Genomic DNA, 24,850 nt, shown 5'->3' with positions numbered 1-24,850 from the left:
CCATTTAGTTAAAATCATGATATAAATGCCAACAATTTTCAAATGAATCCTTGCCCCCCTGTCTCATCCATATTTCTAATCTTTCTGCTGGTTGTTAACTGCTTGGGTTTGGGGTTTTGTTGTCTTGGCAGGTGTCTACAAATTCTGTTGTACTTTTGGTACTGTGTCCTTTAGATTACTCGGATCATTAAACATTCAGATCCATCCTCTTTGCCTGATGACTTTCCTATGATTCTATATGTATTTGAAGTTATTAATTGTGAATAACACTCTGATCTGGATTAATTCCCTAGGTAAGTGATAAGGTGATCTAAAATACAACGCATTGTAACAAAATCCACCATTTTTCTTTCATTCACTAGTCTTGTAAATTCTGTCCAATGAAGGCATCAAATCTGTCTGGTGAGAGCAGTACAGATAATGAATAATGACTGAAAGGACAAGCTCAAGACAGGTGCATCCCCATGAGCAGGAAATCAAGGGGGCAGGAGACCTGCATGGACGAGTAAGGAGCTTCTGGCAAATTTCAAACAGAAAAAGGAAAATTACAGGTTGTGGAAAAAGAGACAGGTCACTTCAGAGGAATATAAGGATGGGATCAGAACATGCAGGGAGGTGACAAGGAAGGCTAAGGTCCGATTGGAATGAAATCTGGCAAGGGAGGTCAAGAACAACAAGAATAGCTTCTTCAAGTACATTAGCAGGAAAAGGATGACTAGGGAAAATGCAGGCCTGCTGCTTGAATGAGGTGAGTGCCCTGGTGACGAAGGACACAGAAAAGGCAGAGTTACTTGGATGCCACCTTTGCTTCAGTTTTCACTGCCAAGGCTGGCCCTCCAGTTTACTAGGCCATGGAGGCAAGAGAAGAAGTCTAGAGAAAGGAAGACTTTCCCTTGGTCAAGGAGGTTCATGTTAGAGATCACTTAAGCAAACCTAATACCCACAAATCCATGGGCTCCGATGGGATGCACCCCCGAGTGCTGAGGGAGATGGCAGATGTTATTGCAAAGCCACTCTCCATCATCTTTGGAAGGTCATGGAGGACAGGAGAGGTGCCTGAGGACTGAAAGAAAGCCAGTGTCACTCCAGTCTTCAAAAGGCAAGAAGGAGGACCCAGGAAACTACAGGCTGGTCAGCCTTCCCTCCATCCCTGGATAGGTGATGGAACAGCTCATGCTGTAGGTCATCTCAAAGCACATGGAGGAAAAGAAGGTTATCAGGAGTAGTCAGCATGGATATACCAAGGGGAGATCATGCCTGACCAACCTGATAGCCTTCTGTGATGGAATGAACGACTGGCTGGGTAGACAAGGGGAGACTGGTGGACGTTGTCTACCTTGACATCAGCAAGGTTTTTGACATGGTCTCCCACAACATCATGTGTAAACTCAGGAAGTGTGGACTAGATGAGGCCCGTGAGGTGGATTGAGAACTGGCTGAATGGCAGAGCTCAGAGCTGTGACCAGCGGTGCAGAGTCCAGCTGGCGATCTGTAGCCAGTGGTGTTCCCCAGGGGTCAGCACTGGGTCCAGTCCTGGTGAACTCAGTTATCAATGTCCTGGATGAACAGACTAGGCATACTTTTGGCAAGTTTGCTGATGATACAAAACGGGGAGAAGGCAGCTGTGCTGCCATTCAGCAAGATCTGGACAGGCTGGAGGGCTGGGTGGAGAGAAACTCTTACCCATGCCTACAAATATCTTACGGGCGAGTGTCAGAGGACGGGGCCAGGCTCTTTTCAATGGTGCCCAGCGACAGGACAAGGGGCAACGGGCACAAACTGCAGCACAGGCAGCTCCAGCTGAACATGGGGAAGAACTTCTTTACCTTGAGGGTGACAGAGCACTGGCCCAGGCTGCCCAGAGAGGCTGTGGGGTCTCCTCTGGAGACATTCAACACCTGCCTGGATGCAACCCTGTGCAACCTGCTCTGGGAGAACCTGCTTTAGCAGGGGGGTGGACTAGATGATCTCCAGAGGTCCCTTCCAACCCTGATCGTTCTGTGAATCTGTGATTTAGCTGTATTCATTTTTAAGGCTTTTTTTTTTTTAAGGCTTTTGGTTGGTTGGGTTTGGCTGTTCAATAATCCTTTGGTTTAGTACGCTCTTTTAACAGTGCCTGGAAAATCCTGGAAGGTCACGACTGATAACTTTCATCCCTGGCTGCAGAGGCACATACATCCAGAACGCCCTGCAAGACCTCTGCCTGTCATCTGTCCTGGTGCATCACCGCCAAATGTGCTTCCACCCTCCCTACTCCTGCCCTTACTGAAAAAGTTAATTATGCTTGGAAATCTGTTAGACCCCTGACAAACCGTAATTTGATTAAATTTCAGCAGTTATATTACATCTAGCAAAGATGCATAGTATGACTTTATTCCACAAGAACATGAGGGAGGGACACAGACCCTCCATTCATGGCAGCAGTTTTGTGAGGGTGGGACGACAGCTGGCACTGGGACTTGGGGAGCTGGGTGTGCTGAAGATAGGCTTTGCAAAGGAGTTCAGTGCTTCAGGTTTTGCTTTAATCATAGGGTATCTCTAGGCTGTTTATCGCAGGAGTAAACACACCAGCTCACGGAGGGAAGCTAGTGTGTACCAGGTTAGAGGAGCCGGAAAAACCAGCGCAGGCTGAGCTCAGTGTGGGGACCTGCTTGCTGCTGATTGAGTCGCTGCATCCAGCCCAGATAGCCACGCGCTTCACTGCAACTGAAGAGATTATTATAACTTTACCTAATTCCCCCTATGTATTACTAAGCCCATTTCTTTCTATCTTAACACAAAAGCTTCTCCCTACACACACCCTGGGTTGTTTTTTTCCCCCGTGGTGTTAACAAACGCTTTTTGTGTTTTATCTTCTCCCCACCAGCCTTTACTCGCTGGCGGTTTTTTTTGTGGCCGACTCCACCCTTTTCCACTTAGTGCACCGGTTGTTTGTATCTGAACTCCAGTCTTGAAACAGTCTGTTACGAACCAGTATCGGCTGTTTTGGTGAAGGTCTTGCTCTCCGCCAGCAGCCACAGCTACGTTTACAGCACAGGAGTTAAAACTGACATCTCTTCGCTCTCCAGAACAAAATACCAGTTAAGTTTTAAAAGTTTTCTTCAGCAGTGGTGATTTGGCTTAGAGACTCTGTGTGGGCACGTTTATGTGTAGATGTGTTTTTAAAAATGCGTTTAAGATACATAAACTGTGATCAAAAATGGGAAAAAGTGAAAATGTGTGAAGGGTTTTCTTGTATTATTCTGCTGCTTTTAGTCAAACAGCAGTGCTGTTGCTGCCTTACATGTAGGGACCCCACATACCTTTTCTACCAGCTTTCCTGCAGGCTGACATACCAAACTGTTTGGACCTTACTGTAGTTAATCCTGATGCAAGCACATGCTTTCTCCTCTTGAAGGTTTGCAATGGCATGGAATATTGGTAGATAACCTGTATACCATTGTTTTCTCTATTTACAGGGAAATTTTTTTCTTACTATTCTTATTTCTACTTCTTTTGAGTGGATAAGGACTACATGGAGAAATCAATGGACAATAAACAAGAAACAGCATAGAAAGATAGGCAAAATACCTATGAGCCTGCATACTTTTTAACCTCCTCAGAGAGCTGCCTACCAAGATGAAGAGATTAATACTAAAATTTTCTAACAACGTTTTTGTTCTGTGCCATATATAGATGTGTATACATGTAAAATAGGTTACTCTAGCAAGTCGGTTATTCTATTTTTTCTGCTTATGTTGACGGAAAAATACCAGTTGTCAACTGGTACATGCAAATGTTGATTTGATTCTTAAAAGCCCCAGTTTATGCTGTCAGCTCACACTTAGGCTGTCCTGCTGAAAGAAAATGAAGTGAATGAGTCAGAACTGAGGCTTGTAACTTCACGCTTGAGTTTCAGAGAACCCTTGCAGGTCTAAGCTGAAAGATGTTTGCATCTAAACTGCTTGAGTTTGATGTGTATTTGGAAGATGATTGCAAGTATTTCTGGAGAAGTAATTTTATGGTGTTAGAAAAACCTTGACCTAATCATGTAACTAATGACTCTATCAAGAAAATCGGTTTCTGTTCTGCAAGCTGCAGTACTGTGTGAGGCTGTGTAAAAGAGCTGTCTGGAGTGTTAGAAACACTTGTTTTAGGATCAAGCTGAGCTGCCCTGCATATTTTTACTGGTGAGTTGTGGGGAAATTCGTATCAGTGCAAGGTAGTGGAGTGGCATTCAGAAGGTGGGTGAGATGGAAGCAGGGCAGCTGCGCACTGCCAGCTCAGGGCAATCAAGTCAGCAGCTGCCAGGCTTGGCTGTGCAGGGGGTGCTTTGGTTCATGGTGTAAATTCAAAACCATGTTTTCCCCTGCTTTACTTAGTGCAGTTCAGCTCACTGCAGTTTCGAAGAGAACAACCTCAGCTGGCAGCGGTGGAAGGGGAGTTTGCAGCCTGCTGCGTACTGAGGTCAGGCTATTCACTGAGGTAGCTTAGGTGCTATTTTCTATGCAAACTTTCTGCAGGATGCTTGAAGTGCTGTTCCAGCACAAACAAGGTGGAACACTGGTGCTTGGCTGGGGAGGTGAGCTCACTGAAGGCAGAAGGATGTTTGTGCAAACAGGAAACAATCCTCACCTACAGCTGGGTGGGTTATCCAGGCAGCAGCCTCGCTGGCTGTGCAGGCACAGGCAGGTTGGCCAAGTCCAGAAGTGGTGCAGCTCTGTTGACAGGGTGACTGTTGACAGGCAGCTTGAGCAGCCTTGAGATGCTGAGTTTCTCGCTTTGGGACTTAGTACACCACTGTAAAAAGTCACTGCTGTTACTGTCTCATCTTACGTCTGAAGTTTTGCTGTTTTAAAACAAACAAAACCCATGTGTGCCCAAAAAGCTGTTTAAATCCTAGAGCTGAAAATTTCTCTATGGAGCAATGCTGAGCATACAGCTGATTAACATCATTTTTCATTCATCTGACAGTAGTTTTTTCTTTGTCAGCACTTTCTTGTCAAATACTACATCTGAAATTACTGGTGATCTTTCTGCTTGAAAAGTATCTGCTTTGTGCCAGAGCTGAGTGTTGGTCATCTTTTTGAAAACATGTCTCAAGCATGACTTTTACTTGGTCGTTTGCAGGCAGTTGCAGTGTAATGCCATATATCTATTACAGGCTGGTGAATTAAAGCAAAACAAAACCGGTTAGGTTTTCAGGAGCAGATTCCTGCTGCTGAATGAGTTGGACCCAAAATCTGGGCCCTGCACAGTAGTGGTTTTACAGAAATCAGTGCTTTACAGTGAAAGCTTCAATAAATATTATTCATTTAATGGCTAATATTTAAGGTAAATTGTTGTCCAGAAGAAGGTGATGCCCTTCATATGGGCTCATCGGGAATTATCATAAATGGAGGAAGGTTGTGTTGGCACATGTGGGATGGTTATCCAAGGACATAGAGATCCATGTTTTAAAGGTCTGTAGCAGTGAACAAAAGGTTTTGAAATATTCATAAATATCCATGGAGGAATGTGCGTGAGTCATGTGCATGACACTGAAGGCTGCAGTCTGCTAGAAAACATTGTTGTGTACTGACACGTGGATAAATTGCGTACTTTATTTTATGCTCTTCATCCCTATCCTCACCTCTGCTTTACAGCTCGTGCCAAACCTCTATATGTCCTACTTGCCCCAGCTTTTGCCTATTTTCTGCTTTTTCTAAAATTATTTTTAAGTAAAGCTGCTTGTTTGGTTTGACAGAATTGTTGATACAACAGTAAATCCTCATTTGTAGTGGCCTCAGCAGTGTATAATATACTACTGTTAACATCAGAGAGCAAAACTAAGCTCAGAAGAATGAAAATAGCATGATCAGAAAGCAGAATTAAAAATATGGTAAGAAACAAAAAAATCTTTGTCAAAAAATTGCCTGAAATACATCACACTACCTTTTTTTCTGCTAGAAAAGTAACATTACTCATACAGGTTTAAAAAAAAAAAAAAGGTCTGAATATGACTAATAAGAGTTTACTGTGAACGTTTTTGCAGATCCTTTTTATAGTCCTTGTTGAATTAAAGAAAGAGTGATTTAATATAATACAGATAACTGTTCTTCTCAGTCTCCTCCCAAGCAAATACTTCCATGAATTTTGTGAATTCTGTCTTCCACATAGCCCCCGGGAGACTACAAATATGCAGTTTCCTTATATACATATTGTAAACAAGAGTGAAAGAGCATTTCAGCCTTGCAGAGTGTGTAATACCAGAGCTTTCTTGCAGGGAGCCTCTTTCAGGAATATTTGAGAAGTTATCAAATAACTTGGAATGACAGAATTTGAAAATAACTGTTAGTATTTGTTGATGAACTTGGAAGCAGGTTGGTAGAACATAAGGGCTGGACCTTGGCTCCTTTCTTTATGCACTGTGAGCTGTTTGATCACCAAAATGCTTTTTATGTGAAAAACACTTATGTCTTCTATAGGGGATTGTATAAATCATGCACATCTGAATTTCATTCAGAACCACTTTGGTTGTAGTGAGAAATGCTCAGATTTAGGTACTGACCAACCTCAAGGATTCAAACCGGGCTGATGGGTGATGCTGAATCATCTGTTCCCTGTTTTTTCAGATTGCAATTTTCTGTGTATCCCCCTTGTTGCCCAGCGGTACCGCAGCGCCGTAAACACTCGGTGCTGCACTTGAATTTTCACCGAGAGTTGTGCTCTGAGTGTGTAAGAAGCTGCTTACTGTGCAGTGCTCCGCAACTGGGGCTCTGGGCATCTCTGAATGAATGTCCTGAATTGGTGGAAGTATCTGAGCTTGACCTCCCTGCTGCACCTTAAAGGCAGGTTTCAGGGATTAGTAACTTAATGCTTGTGAAGCACTTGGATTTACAGTAATTATCTGCCCAGAGAAAATCTTGTCAGATAAATCATAATTGTCATCTCAAGAGAGTATGAGTAGCGTGCACAAAAGACACAGGGCCACCTGCTGAGCCATGAGAAGAGGGAAAAATACTAAATTTATTTTCTAGTGAGAACTAGAGGCCAGTGTGTGCCAAATGAGGCATGGGGACAAGATGACTGTGGTATGCTTAAAGATTATTGTCTGTGCACAAGGTGGGCAAAGAAATGTCTTCTGCATGACTGACTTCCAGCAATCTGGGCCTGCGGCCACACTGGGGTTCCAGGCTAGGGACAGCGCTCGTTATTTTGTCACTAAGGCTGGCACCCCCATTGCCATTGGGACACATGGAGTCACGGTGATGATGGCCATCCTTGGAGCAGAATCAGGTTGAAGGGAGTGGGTTTCACAGTCAAAATGATAAACAAAAGATGAAAGTCCGGATGTTTTCTCCAACCACTTGCTGTTTTCCACAAATCCTTGTTTGCCTTTCTGGCAGTTACCTCCCATCAGTTTCCCATACAGGCTCCCAGTGCTGATGCACCTCCCATACCCCCACTCCTTTTCTCCCAGTCCTAGTTAGGTTCCTTTCCTCACTCGGTTCCCTGTTTCTTCTTTCCTATTCCCCATTCGCTCCTTTCCCCTGCTGCATAGATCTTTACCTACAGCAGCCACTAAACAGAAAAATCTGATTTTGCCTGTGTATCTTCAGGCTAGCAAGAGGCTGTTCAGCTGTTTGGCGGATGCTGCGCGCATGGGATGGTCTAAGCAGAGAGATCAGTGGAATAGACTGCCGTGTAGTCATCCCACATGAGTTTTTAGAGGCTTTACTTGTGGAACTCTGGGATGTCTCGGGTATACACGACTCTGACAAAATTACACTAAGGAAGAGCATGGGTGTCTGAAAACTTGGAAATTAAAGAGTAGTTATGGATGCTTGGCTGTCCAACTAAGAAGCCATGTCAAGTAGAGTCTTGAGAATGTTCTTGGGGAGTCTGGCAGCACTCTCTCTTTTAGAGTCAAACCCTGTTGATGAACAGACTATGTAATGAGACTGGTGGGTTTTACCCAATTAAGTGGGTGTTTTGGAGGACTGAATTAAAATTCAGTGAAGAAATTACATTTGCCATACAGAACCATTTTCTTTTTTAATTGAGAGCGAGTGCTCTGCTAAGGAAGGCAAGCTGAAAGGAGCAATTACATACAGCGAATAGCCTGGAGTTATAATAGGTGTCAGCTGCATGGTAAAGACACCAAATGTCTTTCCAGAATGAACCAGCAAGAGCATTTGCAATACACCTCAGCTCATGTTGTGTGCAGCTTTGCGTACTGCTGGTTCAGAAAAAAGCTGGAAGATGCTGCCAAGAAATAATGAGAGAATTAGAAAAAATAACCTACAAGCAAAGTGTGAAGGAACAGAATTTACTAGAAATGTCAAGACTGAAGTAGTCCTAGGATAGGCATTTGTTGTGGGCAGTGGTTCATCTGTCTGTCATCTGGAAGAAACAGGCTTTGTCCACAGTGCATAGTATATTAAATTTGATATGTGAAAACCTTTTTCATTATATATTCTGCAAGAGTTTACCTCTTGGGCATGCAGTCATTTTATACAGGAGAAAAGGGAAGGTTTTTTCCCTTTGGGAGAAGGAAAGAAATAGAGAGGAGATGACATCCTGGCATTCCTTCTAGTTTTTGCATGTCTGTGATACTATTTGAGCATGGATGAGCTCCAGTTTTCCAGTTGTTTATAGTTTTATCAAATTTGAATGGACTTTCAGGGGGATTACAGAACTAAATAATATCCAGCACTAAAAGCAACACATCCTGATCAAATTTCAAGTACCTCTTCCAAAATATGGAGAACTCTTTAATTATTGATAAAAATGGTTTTTGTTATCATTTACAAAAATACATTTTATCTTCCCTTGTTCTGGGAAATAGTTAACCCTCTGTGATCAAATTCCTTCCTTCCACCTCCCAAATTGCTAACACTTAGCATACAAAGTTTAGATCAGATGGTTAAAGTTTGGCAAAGTTATAAGCAGCTAAAAACAAGGTCTAAGGGGAAGTTTCATGTAACATTAATAACAGGCAAAGCTACAGCCCCACCTATAATAATTTTATTTATATCAAAGCCAGGTTTCCTTGATGATTTTCAAATGTTTCTACAGGCTTTTAGAGAAGATCTGGAATGCCTTATTCAAGAACAAATGAAGAAGGGCAATAACCCCACTGGACTGCTTGCGTTACAGCAGATTGCTGAATACATTACAGCAAGCTCTTTTGCAGGTTTTTCCTCATCTTCACTCAGTAAGTGAATTAAACATATAATTGCACTTTTTCTCTTCCTTTTTTATTATCACCAGGGCTTAGCAATGCTAGGATCTCCTCTCACTTTGAATAAAAGTTCTGTCAGAGCTTGCTTCAGCTGTGAAGTGGTACAGATGGTAGCCTTAACTTTCTTTTTTAGGCTTCTTTCAGATTCTCTGATTTGTACAATGATACCCAAATTGTTTGGAGTTTTCACACTCAGTTATTCTAGAATTTGTTAATAAAAGTTTAACTGAGATGGGGAACAAAATGCTGGGCCCTGTTGTTATTAACAGTTTAACATGAGCATAAACTGAGATGTGAAATACATAACCATTTAGATTGTTTATTTTTCTACTCTTGCATATAAAGTGTTATTTAAAAAAAAAAAAAAAAAAGAAAAGAAAAAAGGGGACAGAATAGCCTGACAAACTGAGTCATTACACAAACAGCTCCCACAGTTAAAAACAGCTTGTAGTATGCACTCTAGTTATAAAGATGTTGCTAGGATCTTTTAGTTAACGCCCAAGTTCTTCTTTCCAAGTCATGAAGCACTGAAACGTTAAAGTCGATTTAAGTTCTGTGGGTGGACATCATATGGGAGCTTACAAGCCTGAAGTACAGTGGCAGCTGTCAGCATTCAGCGTCTTTTGAGAATTGGTCCCAAAATGGTGCTTCAGAGTTCATTTAACAAAAGATGTGGAAGAGAACAACAGAAAGCTCAAATAACCTCATCTCTGTGTCTCTGGTTGGTTAGTGAGACTGTGGGTCCGGCTGTTGTCTGTGCTATGTTTGCCCAGGAATGAGAACAGGGCGACTGATCTCAAAGTACATACTTTTTTTTTGTTGAAAACCAAAATAACTATTACCTCTTCTGGTTGTGACTTTCCCTGTAAGCAAAGGCTTTCAAAGGGTTGTCATGCATTTGTGAAGGGGAGATGGGAATATTTGTGTCATCACAAATCAAAGAAAAATTGATCTTTGTGATTTCTCTGTTAAGAGATGATATCTTCTAAGGATTTGAGAACTCTTGCACTAATCCCAGTTTCTTCATTAAGACTAAATTCAAGTGCTAAGACTGAGACATCTCTTCAAATTAGTTATACCGATGTCAGAAGTCTAGCAGGAATGTGTTCTTCTGTAATTTTCAAAGTAATGTGTGAAAATCCTTCATTAGTGGCCAATGTCTTAAAGCAGAGTCCTGTATAGGATCGTGAGTCAAGAGAGAGCTCAAAATCTGAGTGGTACTTCAAAGGAAACCTTTATTTCACCTCTCTCATGTTTGAAAAAGAGATGAAGACCTAAATTTGGGGTATGGTTCCTACTGTCTTAAAGTAACAGAGGTTTCAGACCTTTAAAATCCCAGCAGTGCAGCCTAATAATTAGTCCCAGCCTAATAATTGCAGGTACTGCTATGCTAACAATTTAAATACGCTGCTTCAAGATTATGGCACAGCTAGAAGTTATCTAATTGTCTGACTGGCCATCATCTTTTTCTGTCCATGTTTTTCAGGCCATGGAATGATTACACCCATCAACGATCTACCTGGGATAGATACTTCCTCATTTGTTAAAGGAGAAAAACTTACTCGTTGCAAGTTGGCCAGTTTATACAGATTGGCTGACTTGTTTGGGTGGGCACATTTGCCAAATGCCTATATCACAGTAAGTATTTTAGAGAAGAAATATTTTTATTTGGAACCTTGCCTGTTCGTTCAAATTAATTTCCCCCCGAATAATATAAATTTAAAAATAGATCAGTAATCCATTTTCTTCCTCCTTTGCAGGTAAGAGTAAGCAAAGAACATGACCATATTCTAATCATTCCAAGAGGTCTGTCCTTTTCTGAAGCTTCAGCTTCTAATTTGGTATGTGATTCACCTGCTGTAATAACCAGCAAGGCTCAACCTGTTTTCTAAAAGACTTTTGTGGCTGCTAAAATGGACTTCTAAACTATAATCATGCTGCTGTTTCTGTTTTAATGTTTACCCACCAAATGAAAAGCTGATTAACTATTTAGATACTAGAATCCTTTGTCTTCAGCAGTTCTTTTGGGGTTTAGCTTTGCTTTCTGTTGCTTTGTCTTCAGCTTCAATGTGGAGCAGCAACGTTTTGTTTTCCTGTCTGATGAAGCTCATCAAATAGCCTCAGTGTAACAGCAACCTTTTATAACCTGACAATATGGTAATACATACGAAATGACTCTGTAGGAGTAGTGTTAGTAGAATCAGCTCTTACCTTTGTAAGTGGGGAAATAAAGTTGAATAATCTTCCCCAGGCCCAACAAAGGAGCTGGGTGAAGTTACAGATTGGCATTTAGGCAATGGTGGCTGTTAAATCATGCATCTTTTGATGCAGAACCTGCCATATGTTCTTCGTGTCAGTATGTATCTGTAAAGAAACTACCTCCAGTTGAAAAGGGGTAGCAGACTGAGACTGATAGCATTACACCAGCAATCACAGAACCAAAATAGAAACCTGAGAACAAGACCTGATATGACCCTGCTGTTGTTTTTTGTTGATCCTGAAATTATTATTTTAATGTTCCCATGAAATTGAAAATTCCGTATGCATTTAATTTTCTTATTGGAAATTTCTCAGAGGCTGAATTTTCTTCATATTTAAAATGTAGGACATGTTAACAAAATTAATCTGTGAAAGTTAGAAAGAAGAAAAAGTCAGCTAGACCAAAAAGGAATATATGTTGTGTCCGTGTCTTATCTTCACTTCTTCCATGGCTGGACTTCCAACAGCTATCAAGGGCTTGGACAGCACAATGGTTTATTGATGCACAGATTCACGGCTGCTCTCCTTTTTGTCATGCTCTGAGCCCTAAATATCTGGTGGGGAAATTTGGTACCGAGTATGAAAGGGAAGGTAGTTTGCAGGTAATGGCAGTTGTCGCAAACTTTTTTAATATTGTCCCTTTGTTTGACTTTTCCAGGTCAAAGTAAACATCCTAGGAGATGTAGTTGACCAGGGAAGTACAACTCTAAGTATTGACAATGCAGGATTCAGCCCACATGTGGCCATCTACTCCACACGCCCTGATGTCAGATGTGTAATACACATACATACCCCTGCAACAGCAGCTGTAAGTCTTCTTTCTAGCATGAAGAGTAAAGCAAAACAGATTTACCTTATGAACATAGAGCACACTTCTGAATCTGAATTACTGCTTGTGGCAGTTTTAATTTTGTTTTTAAAATTGACTCTACGCTGGTAAAGAAAGGTGAGAGGTTATCAAATACCCAGAGAAAGAGAACTGGGCCACCACAGTGAAATGGATAGGAATAAACTGATGCTCAGGTACAATATTACTCAGGCTGGGGAGACTGTAAATTACATAGTTTACACGGGCTTCATGTAAAGCATCTTAGACCATCTAACATGCTGTATACATCATAATTTGCATTATGCAACTCCATTTTAATGGCTTAATTAGTAGTTATGTTCAATGTGGATTTTCCTCGCTATTAAAAAGTCACGGCTAACATGTAAGTAAGTTTAAAATTGTCTGTATAACAATGATCAAAATATAAGGAGACTTGAAAAACATAGTATGAGATAAATAGATACATTTATATTATTTTATATATAAATGCATATATATGCATTCCTTGACTACAGACAAAAAAAAATAACTTCTTTTATACTAGCTTTTTGAAGTTATAAATGTGGGAAAGAAGGAAAAACCATTAAGAAGGCTTATGCTGAGCACTAAACATGGATAAAATTAACTTAGTTGGGATAATTTGTCTTTTCCTGTAATGAATCTGTCCCTAGGTTGGATAGCAGCAGCTCTGTCACCCCCTTGCAAATTACACTAGGGAAGAATTAAAGAAAGGTATTGTTTCTAAGCTTCCACTATGGAGAGTTTGTGTCTCTTCTAACAAAGATACAAATTATATCCTACTAAGGTTTGGGTGGTTGAGATGTGGGTTTTAAGAGTTTCACTTTTTTCCTAGTTATCAGTACTTCATTTTCTTGAAACAGGTTTCATCTATGAAGTGTGGCATCCTTCCCATATCACAGGAAGCTCTGATTCTTGGAGATGTTGCTTATTACAACTACCAGGGATCTCTTGATGAACAGGAAGAGAGAATTCAGCTTCAGAAAGTTCTTGGACCCAGTTGCAAGGTATTCAACCTCATTCACGCCCTTCATAAACAATTTTCATGTACTGCGCCAGTTTCTACCATTTAACATTAGTGTCTTCATTTACTAGGTATTAGTCTTGAGAAACCATGGTGTGGTAGCATTAGGAGAGACACTGGAAGAAGCATTCCACTATATTTTCAATGTGCAACTGGCTTGTGAAACACAGGTGAGAGAGAATTTATCTCTATTTCATTTCAAACATTTATGCTGCAGAGTTATAGATTACATCCCAGATGGGAAGATCTCTCATAGTACAAAACGTCCGGGGTTGTGAAATCCAGTAATCGTATGCCAGGTCAAAGTCAGAGAAATTGGAATAACCAGGAAAATATAGAAGGAACAGCACAAATACTGTATCACTCTTCCTAGAATAAGTATTGGTGGTGTTACACTCTGAAGGATACAGGTTTTGTTCCATGCTGTGGGCAGGTGAGCTTCATGCAGAGAATCTGGTGGGTAATAGATTCGGTGGTACTCACTGCGTATGAAAGTGTGACTTAAGATCTCTCAACATCCAGCTCATTATCAAAGCTGAATGTTTTGACAAGAAAAGAAGCTTCTCCCTGTGATAACAAGGCTTTGGAAAACCAAATAAACACAAGGTCTTTGGAGCAATGGTAGAGGGTATTGTATTTAAAAATAACTTGAGACCCAAAATCAGTTGTTTCCATTTTGTCTGCCTACCTAGTTCGGTATCTAGATGTTATCTATAACCTGTGAAGAGAGACCACTGAAAGTGTCCTCACCTTCCATAACTCTTTAAGCCCATCCCCAGAAACTTCACTTTGCTCTTTCTTGTTCTCCAGTGATCCTTTCCTCCCAAGCAGGCATTTGGAGGTGCAAATGGCAGTCTCCCACTCCTTTCCTCCGTTGCCCTGCTGTTTGAGTTTGATCACTCGCTTGTTTTGAAATGGATATAAAAATGAAAACTTTTAGTCTTGTGATGCAGAAAGACCTTTCTAAGGTACTCTGAAAGTTAGTATTTGAGTCTACTTGTGAAGTGCAATTGTTAGCAGATACTGTCATCCTTTCCATAAGAATCACTTGCTATATATTTTAATACATTTTTGCACAGTAGAAAACTAGCCTGAGAAATAACTGCAGCTGGTGTTTAAGTATGTTTCTCCTGTGAATTCAGAAAAGGAAACGATCCAAAAGCTTTTCCACAAATGAAATACGCTCATTGATGTCTCTAGGTTCATGCATTAGCTGGAGCAGGTGGGATAGACAATCTCCTACTACTGGACCTGCAGAAGTTCAAGCCTTCCACACACGCTGTGGCAGCAACTGGAGGAGGTGGAGTTAATATGGCTTCACAACAAAAATGGAAAGTTGGGGAGCAAGAATTTGAAGCGCTCATGCGGATGCTGGACAACCTGGTGAGAGCATGTTGATGGTGTTGACCACGTAGTCTCTGTAAACTTTTGAGTGTAGGATTAGCTTCTGCAAAGCAAATTATTTTTTGTGGTTTCTTTGTGAGTTTGCAAATTAAGGTGGAATAATTTTTATTGTATATGAAGTTGCTTCTGCTTGGTTTGGTTTTTATTAAGTCACTGTATCTGACAGTAGTATTCTGTCTTGGTAAGAATTTATGTCTTGAACTTAAATTTTGTCTGACCCATCTCACAAGCATATTTGCTCTTTATAGTAACTTAACAGTAAAAACATATTTGAATCGCCACCTAGTAAATAGACATGGCAGATTCCCTCTGTATTTTGTTATTAACTCTAATATTAGGAGGTAAGATTATAGTTTATTATTTGTTTGAAATGCCTGTTTCTCTGCATAATGAATTATGCAACAGCCTTCAGTACAAATAGAGTGAGGAGTGGGGGACTGTTGTGAACTAGGCTGTGCCGTTGCCCAAGACAGATAAACGTCATCATGAACCCTACCTAGGTCATAGCCTGGGCAGGGAGTCATTTGGTGTTCACACACTGAAGGAAGGTGGCAGGAGGGTGAAGGGTGAGCGAGGTCCTGTCCAGCTGCTACCGTCCTGTATTTTAAATGGGTCTCTTGACGGTTAACAGTATGAATGAATGATGGACAGCAACACTAGCCCATTCTCTGAAGAGCTCAGTGGACCTGTTCAATGCGTATAGGGCAGCACAAAACTCCCATGACTTCTTTGGATACCTTTTCCTGATTTTATCTATTACTTTTATTTTAAAAAAATTTTTTTTTCCCCTCCTCCATAGGGATACAGAACTGGCTATGCCTATAGGCAACCATTAGTCAGAGAAAAACCCAGACATAAGAGTGACGTTGAGATCCCAGCCACTGTGACTGCCTTTTCCTTTGAAGATGATACAGTCCCGCTTTCCCCCCTGAAATTCCTGGCGCAGAGGCAACAGAGGGAAAAGACAAGATGGCTGAACTCGCCAAACACATACTTGAAAGTTAATGTGCCTGAGGAGTCCTGGAACGGGGAAACCAGTCCCAGGACTAAGATTACGGTAGGTAGATATTTTAGGCAGTTACTTAGTTTTTGCACTACTTGAAAGTAAATTACGCACAGTTTGTATGAAGAAATCTTTAACAAGAATAGCAAGTAAGTTTATCAACCAAATAAAAGCAGACAAAGAGACTCTGGGGAGACCAAATGCCCTTAGTCCTAAGGGCCGCCTCTGGGAAAGGGGAGTGGGGGTTAACTGTTTGGAAGAGTAAGTGTTTGTGACAAAATTGAACAATGATTTCCCTTTTGTTACTAGCTCTTCTGATTCCTGAAGTGGAAAAGTTTTTCTATTACATCTTTTTGTGCTATTAATTATCCACCATAGTGAGGTTTTAAATCACCCAGTGGTTGTTCTCTTCTCTAGATGGGGGAGGCACAATCTCTAATTCATCTCTAACTGCCCCTTTACTGTTTGTGAGCCTACTGAAAACAGACTTTGAAGGGTCTGTTCATACTACTAGTTACAATGATGACCGAGATTTCTCCTCCTTCAGCTCACCAAGAAGCTTCCACTGTGTTTCCAGTCTGAGGAGTGTGGCTCTTGCGGGATTAAGGAGCAGAGAAGCATGCTATTTGCCATCAGGCTACTCCCAGTTGCATAGTACAACTGTAAAAGCATCAGCTCCTCCTGCTGGCAGGCTAGCGAGTTTTGAAACTTAATTTGGGAGAAACACCCTCAGTAACTGATTTAAAGAAAAAAAACCTATAGACAAAATGTGTGGTTAGCAGCGGTGAAAGTTGGTTGCTTTGGTTGGTGAACAAAGTATCTGGAGCTGGTGGATGTATCTGCGAGTTACTAGGACGGGTGATCCTTTCTAAATATAACTTCATTAGTACACGGTACTGCATTCCTCAGGAATGTATTTCAGTGTTTACAAAAAAGTAGTCTCGATGATACATGTTCAAGGCAACTTAAATCCTCTTGGGCAAACACTCAAACCTGTAAGAAGTCAGATTATTTTGTGGGTGTCATGTGGAATTGACAATAAAGTCAGAAAGTCCTTTCCTTATATCTCTTCTTTAACAGTAGGGCAACGCTGAGAATTGTTCCTCTCCATCATGCTGGAATTTTTAGCTTTTTGTTTTTTGGTTTTTTTCCCTTTAAGTGGATGAAAGCTGATGACTCCTCCAAGACTAGTGGAGGAACGCCAATCAAAATTGAAGATCCAAACCAATTTGTTCCTCTAAATACAAACCCAAATGAAGTATTGGAAAAGAGAAATAAGGTAAAAGAAGTGTAATGAAATTAAAATGGTAACATTTCCAAATAAAATTATATGTTCAAGTAATGATTCAATACAGCAGTAACATAACATTTTCAAATGTTCTGATTTTGCTGAGAAGTTTTTTACATTGTATGTGATTTTTCACTAAACCCCATGTATTTAAATGTATGATACATGTGAAATCTGTAGATACGTACACTATATATATACATTTTGAATGCAGTAGTTTGATGAAGGATGAGTATTAACTGTGGAAATGATAGATTAGAAGTGGTAGTTTCTGCAATTTAGCATTATTTTTAGTGGATAATTAGGTGTCAAGATGAACTGAATTGCTGTGTGTCATCTACAGCATGAGTCGATCTCGGGCTGTAATCTCACTCTGTTTCGTATTAATTTGCCTAGCCCTTATTAAGCTGGAGTTTCTATGGTCCAATCCACTTCCTAGTGGCAGTAAAAAAAAAAAGAGAGAGATTATTGTTGGACCTCTCTGTAAACACAAATATCTCACTGCTTTTCCCTTCCAGCACATAAGACGCTGACTATCAGACTGACCAAATACTCCACCCGAGGTATAACTGTATTAACAGATATTCAGGACACTTTCCGTTTGATTACTTTTTTTCTTTTTCTTTCTTGGAAAGCATTGTATCAGCATCCGTGGGGACTGAACTGGAGTTAGAAAGGAGCAACTCCCTTCCTTAGAACTGGAAAGGCTCCTTCTAATCATTTAAAGATTAGTAATACAAGTCCCAGACAATGATCCATGCATGTTGCTGTCTTATTAGACAGTTTATTCTTATTTTTCTGCTGTATACATTTTTTTATATGATCTTTATTTGTATTTATATCTGATCAGTCAATCTCTTACTCACTGACAATGTGAAGCTAGGACTGTTGGTTTGTGGCAAATAGTGAGCTATTCACGGAAAGAAAAACTTTACCAACCTTTGTGACCACAGAGATCTCTCCACTAGCTTAACACGTGTCATTGGATATTGGGTGAAATTTCTTCACAGAAAGGGTGGTCAAGCATTGGAACAGGCTGTCCAGGGGGTTGGTGGAATCACCATCCCTGGAGGTGTCCAAAACATGCGTAGACGTGGTGCTCAGAGGCATGGTTTAGTGATGGACTTGGGAGTCCTGGGTTCACAGTTGAATTAGATGATCTCAAAGGTCTTTTCCAGCCTAAATGATTCTATGATTTATGGGCTGGAGAGGACCGGTTCAGAGACATACTGTTCCTTGAAGCTTATTTCTAAATAGTGGCTTGCATGAAGGTCAGGGGCTGGGACGAGGGTGGATATTTGGGAGTACTCAGAGGGCTGAACAGCATATGCAGCGTACTCAGAGGTAGAAAGAGAGTTCTTAATTTTCAGGTGCGGCAGCATACAGCTTGATCCTCCAGCCATTCACTACTGCCTGTGCTACCGGCTTTGCAAAGCCGATGGGCACAGGATCTGTTAAAGATAAATACCTGATTCTAATCTGGTTTATTTTCTCTATATAGATAAGGGAGCAAAACCGATATGACCTAAAGACAGCAGGACCACAGTCTCAGCTGCTCGCTGGGATTGTTGTGGATAAAAAGCCGAGCCCGGTGAGTAGGACATAATTAATTGATGTACATATTTGGGTTATTTGGCTGTCTGTATTTCAAACATCAGTTTGGGCCATTTTCTTTTTAAATGCTTTGTTAGAACTGATTATGTTAATGCCAGATTTTGGACATGTGATACATTTTATTCATGTTTCATTTCAGAGGTTTAAAATGTTAGTTTTAAATGGAGATATGCGTGGTAAGTTTGCCTGCCATTCGTATTAATGGAGTAGGACCCCTGTCTAAGATCACTGAAGCTAGAGAGGATGAACTTTGCAGTGCATGGTGCCAAAAATAATCTTTTCATCAATGTGTGGAGCCACTACTAAAGGAAACCATTGAGGCCCAGAAATAACTGAATTTAAGAGGTGGGATGTGACCATGTAGAAGGCAACTTTCATTAGAAACAAGATTCTTCTTGGGAGAGAGGGAGGGAGGTTTCCTGTTTCTTACCTGTCCACGCTAATCTTTTCTTGAATAGAATATACTTACTTCCAAACAATACAGATATTCCTAATAACTTTATCTAACAAACTGTGATGAATTGTAATTGGAATTCTGTAGTTCTAAGAGTTTCCAGCCATCCATGGGATAGTACACGTATTTCCTCATTTTGGTTTCCAGTATTCTTTTGAGATAACACTGAATTTGCTTATTTATTTCAGGCAAAAAGGGTATTTTCCAAACACGTTTTCTTTCAACATGAGAGTTATTTTAATTTTGTTGTTGTAAGATCCATCCCTCCTATGGCTCTTCCAGTTAGATTCCTAAACTGGAGCGTGAGCACAGTTACTTTCCTACAAAAAGAAATTCCTAGAACTTGGGCATTTGCAGAAAACGTAGGAAACCTTATTTTTGAATCCTGTTGTTAAAGGACTTTCACTTCTCTGAGAAGTGTATTAGTCCCTGAAGTGTAAGCTCTTGAGACAGGTCTGTATTCTGAAGCTGCCCCTTGATACAAAAAAACCCTCTCAAATAATGATTGTGCTGCTGCAAAAGGATGGTGATTTACAGCTCAGTAGTCAGTATTCATCACTATGTGAATGCCTCTAAATGGGGTAATTCTCCTCTGAATGCATCTGTGGTTTTCTGTGTTCCCTGCCAACCTGGTGTCACCAAACTTTGGACATTAAACATGTATGTCTTGCTTGCTGCTTTTTCTTTTTTTTTTTTTTTAACTCTTAAATGTTGTGGTTTTCTCTTTTCCAGCCAATGCAATTTGAAGATGATGAGCACGCGCCACCGGCACCACCCAACCCGTTCAGCCATCTCACAGAAAAGGAACTGGAAGAGTACAAGAGAACAATTGAGCGCAAGCAGCAAGGGTTGGAAGGTCAGTGTTGCATTTTTAAATGTTGGGGGTTACACTTTAATAATGATCTCACTTTTAGTTTGAAAACATGTACTGTTAAAAACGTATATATGTTAATTATTAGCATGTACTGTTGGCAACTACTTTAGAACTAATCATTCTTTGAGAGAGTAGAATATTTAGTTTGTTTTTGTTTGTTTGTTGGAGGGTTTTTTTACCCTGGTTTGTGCTAAAATTAAAGCAATGGAAGGTTTGCACAGAAACGGGGTTGACAAAAACTCACTTTACTATAATGACTTTTTGTCAGAATCCTAGAATAACTTGTGTTGAAAGAGCCCATGAAGGTCATCTTAGTCCAACCTCCTCTTCAAAGCTGATATCAAAGTTTGCTCAGGTCTGTGCCCAGCTGAGCAAAAGTTTACAGAGGTGTTTGTTGTTGGCCTCTTTAATTTTCTTCTATACTCCCAATGTGCAAGACTCGTGTATTTTTACATCTTCTTCCAATACTGCTGTTCCACAGGGAATTACTAATTCAGGGTTGATTTTTTAGTATTTTTTTCACCAATAACACTTACTGTACATTCTTCCTCACTAATGTGTAATAGAACAATTTTGCTATATATCACATCCAGGGCATAGCATAATAGCTTACCATAACAGCAAACTGTGTGATCCATGGCTAGATACCACCATGGGGCATGCGACTTGGAATGCAACCCTGCCACCCTTTTTAATGCTTGCTATTAAAGAACTAATATATAATGACTGTTAGCAGATAAAATGTGTAAATACCTAATTCTATAGAGTTTACTGTGTATTGTAATTTCCTGATGTCAGCATGAGCAACGCAATGCTAGCAGAGCTGTAAATCTTGTAGCACTAGCACTGACATTCTTGCTTGATTTTTTACTTGTGCATGGCTACTAATTCAAATCTTGTCCTGCAGATGCTGAACAGGAATTATTCTCAGATGACGGTTCATCTGTGTCACAAATTCAGTCACAAACTCAATCCCCGCAAAATGTCCCAGAAAAATTAGAAGGTATTCCATGCAATTTCTGTACAATGCCAATGACTCTGATAATCTGAGTCATCCAGTCTTCTGCTGCATTCTTACACTTGCATGAAGTCATCTGAGCCAAAAAGAGCCCTCTTTTACCAGGTCTGGGTGGGAATCTGTCCAGAACACTGGTTTCCCATTGTTTTCTAACACCTGATTCTCACAAAGAACAACACAGGGCATACTGAAATTTAGATATTAATAAGGTGGAGGAAATAGATAGTGTATTTTTATTTTACTGAAAGTGTTTAAGACTTTTCTAGCAAAGTCTGAGAAGGCATTTTGAAAGGCTAGTTCTCCAAAGACTTCTGTATGGAATAGCTGCATTTTCACAAATTAGTCTCTTGCAGTAAAGCGTAATTCTGAATGTGCTTGAGACTGTACATGTGTATGCTGTGTAGACTGTGTTTGTATATACTGTGTACAGCTTGAGCTGTGTATGTACCTGGAAGAGCTTCTTCAGCCCGTTTTCCTTTAATAACATTTGCACAGTATTGTCTGCTTGCAAAAGTAAGAGTGTAGATGAAGAGGGGGGAAAAAAACACATCTAAGCACTTCAGGATTCATTCTTTGGTTCACAGTCCAAACCCGCAGACTGTTTCGGTGCTTTTTTCTTTGCATGATAGCATATATAAATAATTTCAAAGTGGTCTGTTCTTTCAGAAAATCATGAAGATCTCTACACCCAGAATGCCAACCTAATATCTGTGGAGTTGCCAGTTGTGGTGGTGAATGGCAAGGAAGATGCACATGACGTGGAAGAAGATCTCACCAAGAGGGTCAGTCAGTTAACCACTAGTACTGTGGAGAGCGTAGAGATTACAATTAAAAGCTCTGAAAAGATAGAAGAGACCCTGTCTCCTGAAGGGTCACCTTCCAAATCCCCATCAAAGAAGAAGAAGAAATTCCGCACCCCATCTTTCCTGAAAAAGAGCAAAAAGAAGGAGAAAGTAGAAGCATAAGTGCAGTTCTGTTATGAGGAGACATTGCACATTTTAAATGTTTAAGTTGACCATTAACAGCGTAGTGTTAGGGGTGTGCGGTAACTGGACTTTTAGCCTAAACAAAAAGGAACTGGAAGAGGTTTTGCTTTAAAAAAACCCAACCAAACGAACAAAAAAAAAAAAAAAAAAGCTTTCATGTTTAATTGAAAATTAATTCACCTCTCACTTAACTGTGTCCAAAATTGCTGTGAGGGTTGGAAACATTCATTAGTTTCTTGTAGAACTACACTGGCAGGTGCTCAATTGCCATCATAGCAAGCAAGATCAAATACCATCACAGTATGCAGCAGCAAGTTCTGCTTGCAGTATTTTGCAGACCTTAAAATTTTCAGTACAGTTAAAGTCTTTATTAAAGTTACTGTTGAATAATCATATGACTTTTTAAAACTGCTGTCTCATTCGGTAACCAGATCATACATTTTTGTATTGCGATTTCGACCATATATTTTATGTTTCCACACCCCTGTTTGAGTGGGTATATATTAACAGCACACCTTTAAATCTTTTTTAAGATTAGATCATATAGAAATATTATACACTGGCACATAATATTAGGGGGAAAACTGTGTAAGAGAAAGTTTATTTGGAATTATACAAAATGTTTAAAGAATTCCATTCTTCAATAACTTTTTTGCCAAATATTTCATTTTAGTGAAATATAATTTTTGAAGACTTCTTTTTTATTCTATCAGTTGGGGAGGGAAAACCCTTATTTTTCGAGAAGGGGGATTTTATACACTTAACATTGATAATTTAGTTTAACTGGCAAAACAAAAAGATGATTTTATATGTTCAAATGTTTGTATACCATTCAGTATAAAGGTATTATAAGCATGTGAACCAAGCATTTAATAGTAGAGTGTATTTAAGAATGCTTGGTTTAGAGTATACTTAAATATAATTCAGGAATCCAGGGACTTAGAAATCAAAGGATAAAAGCATATAAAATTGAACTGGATTCATGTTTAAAAATTACTTGTGGGTTGTGTTTTTTTCTCTCATGGTATTGCTAATGAATGAAGAAAAATAATCTCTTAACATAACCAAATGAAGGAAACAAAACTGTTAAAAGGGAAAGTGAAATAGTAAGAAAACAGGAGGAGACAAAGAAAGTAAAAGTTTGGTGATTATTTTTTTTACATATATGATATGGATTGTGGGATATTTTTATTAAATCAGCAAAGTGACATTTCCATATTAGACGTTTTAAATAATTTGTATGGATTCATACAGAGTGCAACACTTTGGGTTTTTCTTCACTTTCATTTGAATTGTAAAAGGGTCTCGTGAATCTGTGTTGTCCTTTGGATGAACCCAGAGCAAATCAGAGCCTAGTGCCATGGGTAAGGTTGGTACTGTCACTTACTCATTTTTACTGATATTGTCATTTTAGTACTTTTACTGTATTGTAAATACAAACTAAACATAGAAATTAACATAGGGTTTTCTTCGCTGTGTCAAATTGTCTGTAAATCAGTCATCGCGATAGGAAGTACATTTTAAAGATCCATGTGATTCCCAAATTGCCGGTTGAAATATTATCAATATATAATTGTTAAATATGGCTGGAGAGTGGTTTGGCATGCAAAAATGTTGATTATAGCATGTTTGGGGGCTGGTTAGCTTTGACTGTGTAAGTGTGATAATGCAATGTTGGAATGGATCCTGGAAACAATTTTCTAGCTATCACTAAATACTGGAATCAGTGTTTTTAATCATAGTGGAAACTTTCAGTTGCTTACTTTGTTTTTTGTGTTCTACATTGTTTGTGTTGTATTACAACATATGTAGAAACAGTAACCTGTGAACTACGCTTTTCATAACTTTTTTAAAAATATATCTAAATGAATGCAATGTGCATAAATATTTTTTAAAATGCAACCGTGAACTATTTGCACCTTTTGCTAATGCCTCTATTTACTTGCTTTGGCATAAAGAATGAGCCAGCCAACTCTTGTGTCCTGTGGAAAATATATAAATGTTATCTGCAATTGCTCATAGATGTAATGCTAATTAATGTTAAATCACAAATAAACAGTATTTTAAATAGATGGATTTTGTATAGCGGCCTTTTGTTTGTATACAGTGCTCTTACATCTCTCACTTTTAGAAAAGATGCTTTGATTACGCACATTGCTTCTCAAGAATTTATTCTGAAGATGGCTTCTTGCCTGTGCTTGTTCTGAAAGCTGTGCAAGAAAAGTCTGATCTTATTAGAGAACAGTTGTTTTCTTTGTCGTAGATCCTAGAGATGAGAAAGGACAGGCCCATGGTAAAAACCAGCATTGTCAGGCAGTTTTTTTGAGCCCTCGTTGAGTTCGTGCTGCAGCTTTCCTCTCCCGAGGCATGCTTTCCCATCTTCCCGGTCTGTATCTTCTGCTCTGCAGCATGGGGTTGTGTATGACGGCCTGAGACAGAGGACTCGGGTGGTTTAAGTGCTGTGTAAGTACAGAGCAGGGAAATAACTTGTGGAAATTACCATTTTTTTTGTTGGTCGTTGGTTTATTAATGAAAACAAAGGGATTTTTTGTAGGGCAGGCTTTTAATGCAAAGTTATTTGAAAACATCAGTGTCATGCCCTGCCAGCATATGGTATACCTCAGAGTCTCTAAGGCAGCAGAAGTTGTAGTGTTATGTTTTCATAGCTGTATCAACTCCGTGAAATGTCCTTAAGGACTTTGACAAATGTTTGTTTTCATTGTCCTTCCGCAAATCAGCGCTTTGTTTCTGTTTATAAGAACGTCAAAATCCAGCCCTCTAGGTCTGGTGACAGTTTCATGAACTCGGTCCCCATGTGGGAGGATAATTTTGATTTAACATTTTAAATAAATCTTCACCAAGTTTCAAAAAACT

At 39.7% G+C, this 24,850-nt stretch overlaps 1 protein-coding gene across 5 annotated transcripts in view; it reads left to right on the top strand.

Moving 5' to 3' along the window:
• Positions 1-24,048, top strand: part of ADD3 (adducin 3) — a 103,665-nt gene extending 79,617 nt beyond the window's left edge. For 4 of the 5 annotated variants that reach the window (XM_056351482.1, XM_056351480.1, XM_056351483.1 and 1 more), the window contains 13 exons: positions 9,040-9,178; positions 10,692-10,843; positions 10,966-11,046; positions 12,123-12,272; positions 13,175-13,318; positions 13,407-13,505; positions 14,536-14,718; positions 15,539-15,796; positions 16,902-17,021; positions 18,532-18,621; positions 19,831-19,954; positions 20,880-20,975; positions 21,657-24,048. In XM_056351482.1, the coding sequence (XP_056207457.1) occupies positions 9,040-9,178; positions 10,692-10,843; positions 10,966-11,046; positions 12,123-12,272; positions 13,175-13,318; positions 13,407-13,505; positions 14,536-14,718; positions 15,539-15,796; positions 16,902-17,021; positions 18,532-18,621; positions 19,831-19,954; positions 20,880-20,975; positions 21,657-21,955 (1,935 nt within the window). In that variant the 3' untranslated portion in view covers positions 21,956-24,048. The remainder of the gene's footprint in view (positions 1-9,039; positions 9,179-10,691; positions 10,844-10,965; positions 11,047-12,122; positions 12,273-13,174; positions 13,319-13,406; positions 13,506-14,535; positions 14,719-15,538; positions 15,797-16,901; positions 17,022-18,531; positions 18,622-19,830; positions 19,955-20,879; positions 20,976-21,656) is intronic. The other variant, XM_056351484.1, reaches the window with a different exon arrangement.
• Positions 24,049-24,850: the final 802 nt, after the last annotated feature.

The sequence above is a fragment of the Falco biarmicus genome, chromosome 9 (assembly GCF_023638135.1).
Source record: "Falco biarmicus isolate bFalBia1 chromosome 9, bFalBia1.pri, whole genome shotgun sequence".
Taxonomy (NCBI): Eukaryota; Metazoa; Chordata; class Aves; order Falconiformes; family Falconidae; genus Falco; species Falco biarmicus.
The sequence above is the reverse complement of the archived record's forward strand: the minus strand, read 5'-3'. Positions and strand labels throughout refer to the sequence as shown.